The 13,880-nt window shown below is 32.0% G+C and overlaps 1 protein-coding gene across 3 annotated transcripts in view; it reads right to left on the bottom strand.

The window, feature by feature from the left end:
• The window catches only part of Agps (alkylglycerone phosphate synthase), a 150,983-nt gene that overhangs the window by 38,559 nt on the left and 98,544 nt on the right, over nt 1-13,880 (bottom strand). For all 3 annotated transcript variants that reach the window (XM_063259355.1, XM_013142442.3, XM_005007654.4), the window contains 2 exons: nt 12,195-12,322; nt 3,545-3,596 (listed from right to left, as the gene is read on the bottom strand). In XM_063259355.1, the coding sequence (XP_063115425.1) occupies nt 3,545-3,596; nt 12,195-12,322 (180 nt within the window). The remainder of the gene's footprint in view (nt 1-3,544; nt 3,597-12,194; nt 12,323-13,880) is intronic.

The following is a 13,880-nucleotide window of genomic DNA, read 5'->3' as shown; positions in this document are numbered from 1 at the left end:
ATATGTAATTAATACTATACATAGAGTTATCTTCCAATGATATAGTTTATATAGAGTAAAACTACTTCATTAATTTCTATTTCATTAAGAACATCCAATCATGGCTGGCTTAATTTTTTTAATTATATAGAAGTCATTCAGAACTACAACCAAATATGGAGTTGTGGCAAAGTTTAAGGTTGTTTCTTAATTAATTCTTAACTCATCCAGAATTCTTGGCATAAAACTAGCAATTGCTTCCCTAATCACACCCAGAGAGTTAAAATTGCCAAAATAACATAAATGGTGTCTCAGAGTCTGTTAAATTAACATCTTTGCCTGCGGATTAAGCTTAATTGAGTGAAAACCTTTTACCATTTTCTCACTGTTTTCAAAAAGCAGCAGTTTCTCAATTCCTGTGACTATTACATTAAGAGTCATGTAACTGACTGTGGTGCTATAAGCCCAATTCAGAACAATGTGGCAGATCGTTTGTACAGAATTTTTATAAAGAATTTTAAAGTCTTTAGTAAATCTAAAATTATCTCCAAATAAAAATTTATTTGAAAAAAAAAAGGTTTTGAGGTTTTGGGATTTTGCTTAAAGTGTAGGACTTTCCTCTAAAATAACTGCAAATAGCAAAGGAGCTGTTTCTACAATATTTAATTCCTGGTAGTCTTTTTTTTTCCAAATCTATTTTTTAAATTGAGAACCTGAATTTATAATAGTTAACCACAGCTTTGCAGATTATAATTGGAAGCTATGTTACACAAAAGACCAAGTGAGTCTCAACCAGAAGCTAAGAGTTAATTATGAGCTACCAAAACAAGGCAACAAACTGCAGGTCAGACAGAGACCTAGCAATCTTCTTGATCCTAGATCAAAAACAAAAGATCCGTAGGCTTTGTTTTTGATTCAAACCTACCAGAGATTCTTTTCCAGCATAACCAATGCTTTAAAAAGATACCATTTCTAGCACATATAAAGTTAGGAATATACATCATAAAGATTCTCTTCCTATACCAAATAGAACTAATCTACATAAACAATTAGAAATAATATAAACGAGGAGAGTATGGATTGTGTTCTTGCAAAAAATGGAAATTATCTATACGATACGGAAGTCTTCTAATCCACATATCTTTGTATAATGCATAAAGACTCTAAATGCTAATTCTATAATATGAAATTATCCTTAAGGGTAAATGTTCACTTTAAACCACTGACATTTATGTGTGTAATTTCCATTTTACTAATGAGAATTAGTCACATATATTGACAATACTGAGTCAATATGAACTTTGAAGAATAAATTATTGTGAAAGTGATACTTGTTTTTAAATAAGTCAAGGAAAGAAGTGGTATGAGACAACAGAAAGTCTCGGCTTTGAAGTCAGACAAGACTAAGCTCAATTTCAGTTACACCAGAGGAAATAGTGAATTTAAAAATATTAACAACTAATAGTACAGCTTGTACTTAACAAGCAGTGATGAATCAGCAAGATGGCTACCTGCAGAGTCCTGATACACCCTGGGAGTTAACCACTGTTCTTTTGGCTACTTCATCATAAAGCCATGATGATAACTTGCTGATGGAAAAGGTTCAAAGAACACTTAGGAATGAAAAAGGTTATAGTTAACCAAGAAGCATGATCAGCTCTGTAGGACAATGGTAGCTCAGTAAAGGGCAGAGCGAGAAAAGACACAGTCAAGATGAGGGCCTACCACAGAGCCAGAAAGGAGTACCTAGGCATGCTATAAGTACTGTAGTGAGAATCAGAACAAGGATAAAAGCCAGCTGTAACTAGGTCTCAATTATAAATATAATAATAAAATCTGGTCAAATTACAGCTAATTTTATAAAGGTTGCCATGTATAACATAAATTATTGGAACACTAACACATGAATATATAACACATTTCTCAAGACCTATAGGCCCAAACAACAGAAGGCATGATTTGCATTTATCTCATTATTCATAGGGCATATTCACTATTAACTTTTATTTATCAACACTACAGTGTTTTGAAAGTAATTTACTTAAAAGAACTAAATAACTGTGACTGACTTAGAAGAATTTAATTTAAAAACGAACTCTGGATATGTTATGAACCTGACTCCCTTAGTTTATATTTTTTCCTAAATTAAAATCTAACTACTCTTAGATATCATAATCAAAATCTTCCTGCCTTAGCCTTTACTACTGAGCAATCATTCCCATAATTTCGAGAACTACTTTGAAGGTACTAACAGTCTATAAACTTAAATTCCAAAGTAAATTTCTGCATATTAAAAGTATATGAGAACATTAAAAATACAAATGAAAACATAATCAATAAGTGATCTTAAAAGTTTAATACTTTAGCCAAAATAGAAAAAAAATGTTTTGAAACAAAACTGCCTAATGAATTCTCCACCTAAATATCTCAATGTACTTTAAATATAACCTACTGTTGTATCTTTTCCCTCAAATACCATTTCTACTTCTGTACTATTATTCAATCCATACAATCAGGCAAATTAAAATCTGAGAATTGTCCTCAATTCTCCCCTTTATTTAATCTTCCATATCCAGTTGGTTAACTGATTTTTAAAAAATCTATGGTCTCGGGCTGCAAGTTTAGCTCAGCGGCGTAAGTGCCTGCCTGGCAAATGCAAGGTCATGAATTCAATCCCTGGTACCAAAAAAAAAAAAAAAAAAAAAATCTATTGTCTCTACATCCATTACTACTTTTTCACTCAAAGAAAGTTTATACTCCAAGTTTGCTTCTTTTTTTTTTTTTTTTTTTTTTTTTTTTGTCTTTTTCCTTTGTATCAGGGATCAAACTCACGACTGCCTGCTTGCAAGGCAGGTGCTTATGCCGCTGAGCTAAATCCCCAGCCCCAATTTAGCTCAGCGGCATAAGCGCCTGCCTTGGAAATTTGCTTCTTAAACTATCTCACCCCCTATCATCTCTTCTAGGTCTATATCCTTCTAATCCATCCTAAGAAATACTGCCAGAATGAGCTTTCTAAACTGTAGAGTTAACTGATCTCATTCCCTCCACAAAGAAACCCTACTGCTGACAAGATAAAATCCAATTCTGTATTGCAAAGCCCTAAATGGCCCCTTCAGCTTCCTCTCATGGAACATCTTTTGCCTACTCTCTATTTGAAGAACACAGCCCTTCTCAAGCACCTTACAACATGCCACTGAGCTTCACAACTTCTCAGTTTTGCTGAGAAGTAAATACATTCGGTTGCAAAAAAGAAAAGAAAATACAATCTCTGGCAAACCTCCAGCTCATCTTTTAAGACTGAGTTCAAGCATAAACCTCCTTCAAAAGCCTTTTCTGAACTCTCCACCTGCTAATTTTCAAAACCAAACAGAACAAAGCCTCCTTCACTAAGGGTACACGGTGCAGCTGCCTCTCTCAGTCTCCAGCGCTGCTGCGCTCATCACCTGTGTCTCTCTCCTCCGTGGACGGAGTCATCCCAACAGGTGAGAACTTTGATGCTCTGCTTTCTAGCTTTGCAAGTCTGGTACTAAATGAAAAGATTCTAAAATCACTACTCCACACTTACCAAACTGAAACTGCTGGTTGTCCATGAGGCGAATAGATGCAGGAGCACATCTCTGTTTGAAAAAAAGAAAAGATTATGATACTCATTAAATACCATAAGAACCTAGACATGCAGAATACAAATAAATGTCTCCTTTTGTATTTAAAAGATCAAGAAATTGGTTCCTAAATATATACTGAAGAATCTTTTTTTTTTTGTCTTTTTCATTTTTATTGGTACCGGGGATCAAACTCACGACCGCCTGCTTGCAAGGCAGGTGCTTATGCCGCTAGCTAAGCTCCAGTCCCTATACTGAAGAATCTTAATCTATATAATTTCATGACAAATGAAACATCAGTGTTTCTATAAAATGTATGGTGAGGAGAAGCCTCTACACATACTAGTGCCCCAAGAATTACAACATTTATGAGCTATGTTATATTACATTCTCATATTTAAAATGAAGAAGTGGTGGTGAAAATTTCTATGTACCAAAAGCACTTGAAAAATTATCTTTAGTGTCTTTACAGACAATTCAAGCAGTATTTCTTTTTATTCTTTCTCATAATCCATTTTAAATAGAAAAAGCATGCAGAGAGTGTCCAGATTTCTAAGTTCTTTCAAGGTTACTTGCATGAAAACAGCAATGAAACTATAAGAATAAATTACCTGGAAAATAAAAAACTGCAACATTTATTTATTTAGGCACTTGCTAAAAGTTGCAAGCAAAGAAAACTGAGGAAAGCAAATAAAGATTGAACCTTACTAATCCAAAAACCTGAAGTCTAAAATGTTCCAATATCCTAAACATTTTTTATTACTTTATTTATTAATATTAAGAAGAAAAGGTAAAACAAATTTTCACAACAAAATAATGAAAAAGTAACAATTGTTAATAAATTACACATCATTATCTTTAGTCACTCAAGTACAAAATACGGGCATAAAAATTACTTCAATCAGTACTAGCACAACCTTTCCTATTCAGTGAACTAAGTGACACTAATGGTATAACTAACTTGCACTTTTTTTCTTTTCCCTTCTATCCTTTCTCTTTTCTCCTATCTTAGTTTCTTCTTTTTATTAAACAAACTATAGCAAGGATCAAGTTAGCTACAATTTTTCCAAAGAATTCAAGTAAGTAAGCTGAACCTCAATATGACTTTAATTTTCTACGCGAGTTTAGATATGGTTGAAGTTTACAAGAGGTTGCTTTTGGACCACAAAAGTTTGACTGAAATTAAACTTTTAAAACATTTATCTTGGCATATTTATCAATAAAATTTGTATAAACACAAATTTGATTCCCTCAAAAACACATCTTAAATGCATTGAAACATTTTACTATCATTTGCTTTTAACTGAATATTTAACTCAAAAAATACAAGTTTTATTTCACCCAATGAAAAGACTAAATATGATTCTAATTTTGAAGGCTAAACAATTTATTTACTCTTCTTTGATTCTGAAGATACGACAATTCATTTTTAAAAGTCCCACTGCCAAGACTTAAGAAATGGCATTAGGTAATTATATGTCTCATAACTTCACATTTTAAAGAATCCTATAGTTTCCAAGCTCCTGTCCTATGTCTTTATTTCAAATAAGGAAACAGCCCCATCAGGGTAGCATAACTGGTATTCCACCCTTTATTAATTAAAACACAGAAATCAGTAAGGTTAAAATACTTGTTCAAGGTCTATTCACTGTCACCACAGTAAAGATAAAACTAACACCTCGGTATCTAAGTACTAAGATGAATACCACTGTCTAACACAACCTCCAAAAGAATCATTTAGGACACACTGTACAGAGCTTGAAATTCACATGGGAAACAAAAATTACCTGAAAACCACTGTCTGACTTGGTATTTTGTAGTCTTATTAAAAGTATAATAGTTAAAAAATAGTTCACCACCTGAGTAATTTCAAATATTGATATAAAAGTATCTTTGTAGTTTAATGCTTCTAAAAATGTTCCCCACTTCCAAAATACTAAAAGAAAACTTTTTTTACATCTACAAATCTGGAATGTTTTTAATAAAATAAGAACATCAACTTCTAATAAAATCTATGAAGCCTAATTATACCAGGTTTCCTTTCTTCATAAAACAAATAACATAGCCATATAATATATATTTATACAGTTTGGGTTAAGTACATCAATAAAATATGAAAGAATTCACAGTCATCCTTTCATTTTTAGAAAAACAATTTTTCAAAATCCTACCAACAGCTTATAAATTCCATCTACTGCCAACCAGATTCTACTTCTCCTGTATCAAAGGCAGGTGTTACTAATAAAAACAACCAACATAAACACTTGTATGAGAAAACGGGAGGAAAGTACACTATATTTAGTATAATGTTTCTACTGGCATTTAATCCTTAAAACAATTAAAATATAATTAAATCTTCATTTATTGGGGATTTAGCTCAGCGGCATAAGTACCTGCCTTCAAGCAGGCAGTTGAGTTCGATCCCCGGTACCGATAAAAATGAAAAAAAGACAAAAAAAAAAAATTCTGCACATTTAGAATTTCTAAATTAAAAAATTTAGAACAATAACATTGAACTTGCTGAACTGCACAGCCACCAATATTCAGTTAAACAAAATTTGATTTTAACTTGATAGCTGAATCTCACAAACTAGTCACATACACTTGTTTATCCAATATACTACTTATATAGAGATGCACAGTTGATGCTGAGAGATAAATATTAGTAAGAAGCCTGTTTTAAAATGGTTAAACTAATTTGGTTTCAAGATTAAAAGTGTTTTAACATTGACTTTTTTGAAATTGTCAAATTCAAGTCAAGAGCTTCAAAGTTTCATGTTCTAATAGTGCCAGGTTTTTCAGACATTAATAAATAGCTTTCAATTTGTATCATAATGCCAGGGATATAGCTCAGCAGCATAAGTGCCTGACTGGCAAGCACGAGGTTGTGAGTTCAATCTCCAGTACAAGAAAAAAAAAAAGAATCGAACAATTTGTGTCATAAGTAAGTTCTTTTAAGTAAAGCAATAAAATTGAAAAATAACATCTAGAATACTTTGTGATCTTCTGGCAACTGACAACTTATAAGCCATTGTACATCATCCTAAATACACAGTTTGTCTAGAGCCTGAAATAATGTTATAATTGCAACTAATTAAACAGAAGTTCCTATAATCAAAAGGTTAAAATAAAATAATGTTACTATTCTTAGAAGTCTGAGTTATGATACCTAGAGTTAAGATGAGGTTGTTTCCATTATGTTAAAACTAATTGGGTAGGGTTGAAAAAACTCCACACATTGCTTTTTAAGGTTAGAAAGTACATAAATTCTAATAATTGGAGCTATAAATTCATTCCCATGTTATTCCAGGACACTAGACTAAGACTACTGTATTCCATAGACAAAAAAAGTAAAAAAAGTCCTTGAGTTAAAGTGACCCCTGCTGGTAGATGACCATAACTAACAGGAGAGAGAAAATTTTAACCAATTTTTATAGACTAATGACAAACTTTTGATAAAAATTGCTTACTAAACTTTAGAATATCTCATGTCATCTGACTTGCCCATAAGTTGACTTTTTAGTTAGTAAACAGTATGAGAAGTTTCAAAGACTTATGGATTAATAAAGAAATATCAGTATCTTTATCTTAATTGAACAAAGAATAACCACATTGACTTCAAACTATGGCTATAAAACTAAGTCGAATTGCTGGCACTTAACCCTTTCAAGGATGCTACAATTAGGAATTTACTTACATAATAATCTGAAAAATAAAAACTACTCTGATGAGTCTTATTTTTACTCAGTAGTAGTTGTATTCTCTGCACTAACTCAAAAAGCAACTACTTTATTAAAGAAAACAGTTCCTATAAGAAACACATCAAAAGATTTCTGTGAAATTTGTGTTCCTAGAACACACACCTTAGTTCTTATTTGCCAGAGAAAGATCACAACTCAGTACTTCAGATCAGATACATTATTTGAGAAAATATTTCTCACACGGCTAGTTATTGAAAAAGGAATTCAATATTAACCCACATTTCAATATCTGCAAGATTTCTATTTACTCTGTTCTTGAGGATTAAATTATACAAGTATAAATGGAGAATGGTTCTACATCTCTGGCATCATGGCTAAAGAGTCATCTTTGAATTGAAAAGGTTTGCTTGGTCAAGTGTAAATCAAACTATAGAATCTAGAAATAGCTCAAATTTCTGAGCCAAAAGGCTCAGTTCAGTCTACTTATTTCATATCATATCAGAATGAACTGTTTCAAAAATAAACTCATTGCAATTCTATAAAAAATTTCAAGAGAATCTATCATAGGGGTTAACTTTTCTGATTATTAGAAGGCAGGAACCATGTCTGTTTAACTTGCATACTACCCACTGCACTGTGTGGCTTATAAAATTAAGACCACAGTAACTCATTCAAGAGGTGATGATAACATTAATTTATTTCAAAAGTTCCAAAAAGGTAAGAAAAATCTTTTGATGCAGATTTCTGAAAATTAAAACTTAGAATGTAGAGATTCTTCCTCTAACTTATTAATCTGAATTGATATAACAGATAAAATCATATAATATTTAAGATTACTAGCGTATAGCCAAGAGGTATATACTGTAAACAGTAACTTTCTCTTTAAAAGGTAATTTTTTTTAAAGAATAAAATAATATATGTGTGGTTATTTTATGTTTACAGAAGAGCCAACAGTTAGGCTAGTCTCCTAATGATAATTTTCAGCTTAAGAAAGTTAAAATAATTTGTTCTGAGTGGCTTCTAGTATCCAGCATATCCTATAATTGTCCTTATTTTACTGGATCACATAGTAAAGAATCCAATCAACCAAGCATTTGCCTAGAGTTATTCTCTGCTTTACAAAGAGCAAAATATCATACATTCACACACACACAATTTAAAATGACAATTCCGTTTCCTACATGTAACAAATATTCCCAAGAATTACTGCTGAATGTAAGTTTTAATTATTTTACAACATATGTGTTGAACAATACTTCAATTTATTTGAATCTCTAAAGGAGAAATTAAGTTTTCCTGAACAATTCATGATCTATCCAAAATTATACTCTAGAAAAAAATACTTCACAGTCTAAAACTGATAACAGGAAATGTTACAGAAGGTAGAAAAGGTCAAAAGGTAATGAGAGAAAAAGCAGCCTTTAACCTACATTTCTGAAAACTTAGTTTGGATACTGAGAAAGACAGTTTGTAAGACAACGACAGTAGTACTATCCATCCCAAATATACAGTTGTGCCCTTCTAGAACACACGCTCATCTCTCAATATCACAAGGGCGTAACTTAATTAAATTTTTATTGAAAACAAAACACAAAACTTTACGAACTTTGAAAACCGCTTGTGAGTTTATTTCAATATTCACTTTTCCTTTCAAACCTTGTAAAGACATCACTGCCATTTCCAGATAAACAATAAAAGGGAATAAAGCACTGTCTCTGAAACTGATACTCTGATTTTAAAAACGGCATGTTTTCCCAGCTTGTGAAGCTACAATAGAAAATTTGTTCTGAGAAACCTTAAAAATCACTTACCGATCTACTGAGAAAAGTGGAGGTAACACTGGATTGCCACTTACGAGAAACCATCACATTAATCTTCCACTAACTCTTCCTTTCTAGCTCCTCACAAGGCAGTGAAGTACTGAATGAGGACAATTCCTCACATGGACAAAGATCAGATGGAGACCTTAGGATCCTCCTGCTGCCAGTGAAAAGTTGCTTAATTTATTTTCCTCAATAAGAATAGTAATGAAAATACATAGGAGCCCTCTTTGCTATTTGTTATGTGCTCCTTTCCAAAAGCCACTCATCCAAAATTGTTTCTCATTTCAAAAGCAAGTTGAGTCTGAAAATATTGCATAAATGGAAGTGCTATGAAGTGACAGTGAAGAATTAGAAGCAGCCAACTCATTACTCAATCAAGAATTTGGCACAAGCATGAACCATGTACTGTCTATTTTAATGGGTCCTAATTTTCCTGCTATCAGCTGAAATTCCAAATTCCAAATTGAACAAAGACTAATGCCAAAATCTGCTAATTTTTTCACTTTTTTTTTGGCCTGGGAACACTGTTATAAAGAAAAGGAACAAATAGTGTCCTATTTTTGACATATTAAGATTTGTGCATTCCTTAAACTAATAGGCAAATGTCCCTAAAGCAGTATAAAATCTTTCATTCATTTAAAACTAGTGCCTTTCTACATGCCTGTTAAAATATGTAGGTTCCCAAAATAATGTGATATCCTCAAAGCACAGTAACTTGTTCTTAGCAACTGTTTCATGAATAAAACCAACACTTGAGAGTAAGGTATCTCTATCTGTATTTTTAATCAAGTAAGGCAAGCTTTCTCATTCATAGTATTCACCTAGAAATTGTCCAGTACAAATATAAAAAACCAAACTGTTCTTACAAAATGTAAACAAAGGTGGAACTTCCTAACAAATGTTACTTTTATACTTTTAGCTATTCCAAGATATAGATCCAGTGTAGGGTTTGTTTTTATTTGTTTGGAGAGAGAGAGAGAGACAGAGAGGGTGTGTGTGTCTTGGAGACTGAAACCAGGCCCTCCAACGTGCTAGGTAAACACTCTAGTTCCCATTCTTCCAGACACTAATTCACATGCAAAACCATAAAGCTTTATAAATGAATTTTTTAATTCAAATATTTAGAGGCTATCTTAAATTTGATGTTACTATAGTTTCCTTGGTCTTTAAGTGATGGAAATTTCACGAACAAGTATCAGCACACTTGAACGTCACTGCTCAGAGCTCAGACATTATTTTAGTATAACAAGTATTATTTACTCCTAGAACTTACTTCCCATATCCTCACTTAATAATTCTACTTTAAATATTATTGCCCTCCATCATTCTAGCAAACATGATGTAGCACTCACTACAATAACTCCCCAGTCACTATACGTCCCCTAAAGTTCTAGTGAGTTAGGAGATCTTATGAAAGGATTTCAACTGTTACCACTTACTTCCAAATTAATAGAACCAAAGTACCACGTCCAAAACACTTCACATCAGGATCATACATCCTTTTGAATCTTTCCCTACCCCAGGAGACAGGCGATTAAGGGACCTTTGCCAAGTCTAGCAATCTGATAACTAAAGCTACTTGAAAATTATAAAATTCATTTGTTAAATTAGATGATTATAAACCTAACTTCTTGAAACGGGAGATTGTAAGATAGAATAAGCATTTCAGAAAGCAAAACTGAAGCTGGGCATCGTGGCACACCTCTGTAATCCTAGCACTTAGGAGATTGACACAGGAGGATCACCAAGAGTTTAGATCCCTGGGCTACATAGTTAAGTTCAAGGCCAGCCTGAACTACATAGCGAGATGCTATCTCAAACAACAACAACAATAACAAAACAACCAAACACACACACAAAAGTAAAACTGAATATATACAATAAGAGCATTAGAAATACTAAACATATAAGTAAATCTCACTTTTTTTGGTTTTAAATTTCTATAAACATTAAAAATGGTTGTCTTGGGATGGGGGGAAGTAAGACTCTGCCACAATAATATGGGCTGCTTGCTAGAGAGTTTTCCTTTGCTTCATTAGTGTTTACTTCAACCCTGCTTACCTATCAGCCTAGAAGTAACTCAGAGGGATCACATTAAAAATCTCTTGTTGGCTGGTCCGAAGGTAGTGAGTTATCTCGATTGTTCACAGTCAGTACAGATTGAACTCCTTGTTCTACTCTTTCCCCCCTTCTCACTACTGCACTTGACTAGTCTTAAAAAAATAAAAATAAAAAAAAAATCTCTTTTGTCCACAGAGTCTAGTTGAGCATGTTGGATAACAAGTACTAAAGAAATCTAGGAATGTTTAAAAATCAAGAAGAGCTTAGTAAATTCTCTTCATTCTTGCAACAAGAATTATGCTTCAAACAACTATCAGCTCAAACAGTAAACAAATTCCTAAAGAAACACAGCAATTCCACGCTAATACACAAAACAATACAGGAATAAGATTACCTGCATTATTTAGTTTCTTTAAAAACTTTAATAATGTAACATTTTAAATAAGGGACAAAAAAATGGGAATTCTTTCTAGCTTACAGCTAAATATACTGTTCTATCTGCTATACTGCATTGTATTACTTATTAGCCTACATAAAACAAGGTAGAGTCTAGACGTACATTCTATATATAGTGAAGTTTGATCATTTATATTTAATTGCTAAGCTCTGGGGTAAATGACAATGAGCCATTACTTCTGATTTCAATAAATGTCTGAATTTATGATAAATAACACTTCGGTTAGTTATGAAATATTCAAAAACACTTTAAGAACACAACACTCAGTGAAAGAATCCTTCAAATGACCATCAATCCAAGTATATACTTTACCTTGGTTTAAAATCACAGAGCCCTCTTTAAACCAAGAAATAGGTATGATAATACAATTACTGGAACAAATCGTAACTGCACTTGAAGGGATGATTTTACAATACTATCTTTTCATACAGAGCTGAGTAAAAAACACAAAAACATAGCACAACTAAATACGAAGATTACTCATAACATATCACAATTATGCAGTAGAATTTTAAAAATATAAAAATGTACATCTTTTTTTTTCTTTTTTCTTTTTTTTTTTTCTTTTACCTGTTTTGCAATTTCTCTTAAACAGGCTACTCCTTGTTCAAAATTAGGGAAAGCTACCGAGCCATACTTTTGGTATTCAGGGGTTGGTCTGATTTTTATTGTAGCTTCTGTTATTACACCAAGAGTTCCTGAAAAAGAAGGGGGGAATAATCCAATATATCACATGACAAGTTTCTATACCATATTTAAATCTATTTAATCTATTTATTTTATTAATTCATTCTACTATTCATATTTAAGTCTATTTAATCTATTCTATTTGGGGAATAATAGCTATTAATGTTCTTTTTTTAGATAATTAAGCAGATTTTATAATTTCTTAAAAAAGGTTTTAGAATACGCTTTTGTTAGTTACACATGAATATTTAAAACGTTTTAAAGCAACCTTTCTTAAGAAGGTTACTTTTAAATGGTTTTTAAAGTATTACAACTTAGTAAAACACACACAAAAAAAATGGGAAAACAACAGATTTTACATCCCAGGTATTAAGACAGATTTTTTCCTTGATATCTGTGCCTAATTTTATTGTGAAAACAATTTACTGGGGCAAAAAGAACCTAACCTTCTGGAAAACCTAAGATAATAAAAGAAATTTGAGGAAATATTACTATCCCTTTTTTCCTGAAAATACAAAGAAAAAAGTACTACTGAGATATCCTTATAAAAAAACATATTCAGAGACAAGCTATCATAAATATTTAGCACAAGAGGACCACCAATGAAACAAACATTCTCTTATTATACATGGAGAAGCTAGGTATCAGGAAAGATAAAAAATAATGCAAACATAAGCACATGACCTAAATATGCCAAAATATGTGGGTAGGATTAAAAATAATTCATTCAACAAAGCTAAGCTTTCTTAATTTATGATTCTGATGTAGAAATTAATATTTTTAGCATTTCTGAAAAACAATTTAAAAAGTATTAAGAAAGAAATCACGGAAATTGTAAACTCACAAACCTAGAAATAAAAGTATCACAAAAGTCAAAGCCACCAATAAATCTATGACCTACCTAGAGCAATTTATCAATGTATGAGACGGTATTAAAAACTAGTATGATTCCTAAAAAGTTAATTAATTACATCAGATCACAATACACTGCCCACAGATACACATGACTTCTGACTGGGATTATACAGTATAAACTCTTAAAACTTAGACGATCATTAAAGCTCTGCAAGTTTGGCATGATTAATACTTTAATGGAAAACAAACATGTCTCATAAAATTTAAAATAAAGTGACTAAATTTCTCTTTTTAGTATCTTTGATGTGTAATTTAGATAACAAAATTCCCTTGAGTACAGAATTCAACCCTTACTATATTCATCAATATACAAAACAATCACTATAATCTATGTTTAGACCATTTTCATCTCCCCATCAAAAAAAACTATACCCATTTAACAGCCACACTCCATTTCTATACCCACAACCTAGCCATAGGCAGCCATGAATCTATTTTCTGTCTATATGGATTACCACATGCTGAAAATTACATATAAAAGCAATCTCACAACAAGTAGTCTTGTGACTGGCTTTCCACTTAGCACATTTTCAAGGTTCTCCTACATGATAGCATATATTAGTATTTCTTTTAAATTGCCGAATATTAATTCTCTTGTATGTTATAACTCATTCTGCTTATTCACTAGTTGACAGACATTTGGGATTCCACTTT

Source organism: Cavia porcellus, unplaced genomic scaffold, assembly GCF_034190915.1.
Source record: "Cavia porcellus strain 051 isolate PalLab524CR breed Dunkin Hartley unplaced genomic scaffold, mCavPor4.1 scaffold_12, whole genome shotgun sequence".
In the NCBI taxonomy this organism is placed as follows: Eukaryota; Metazoa; Chordata; class Mammalia; order Rodentia; family Caviidae; genus Cavia; species Cavia porcellus.
The sequence above is the reverse complement of the archived record's forward strand: the minus strand, read 5'-3'. Positions and strand labels throughout refer to the sequence as shown.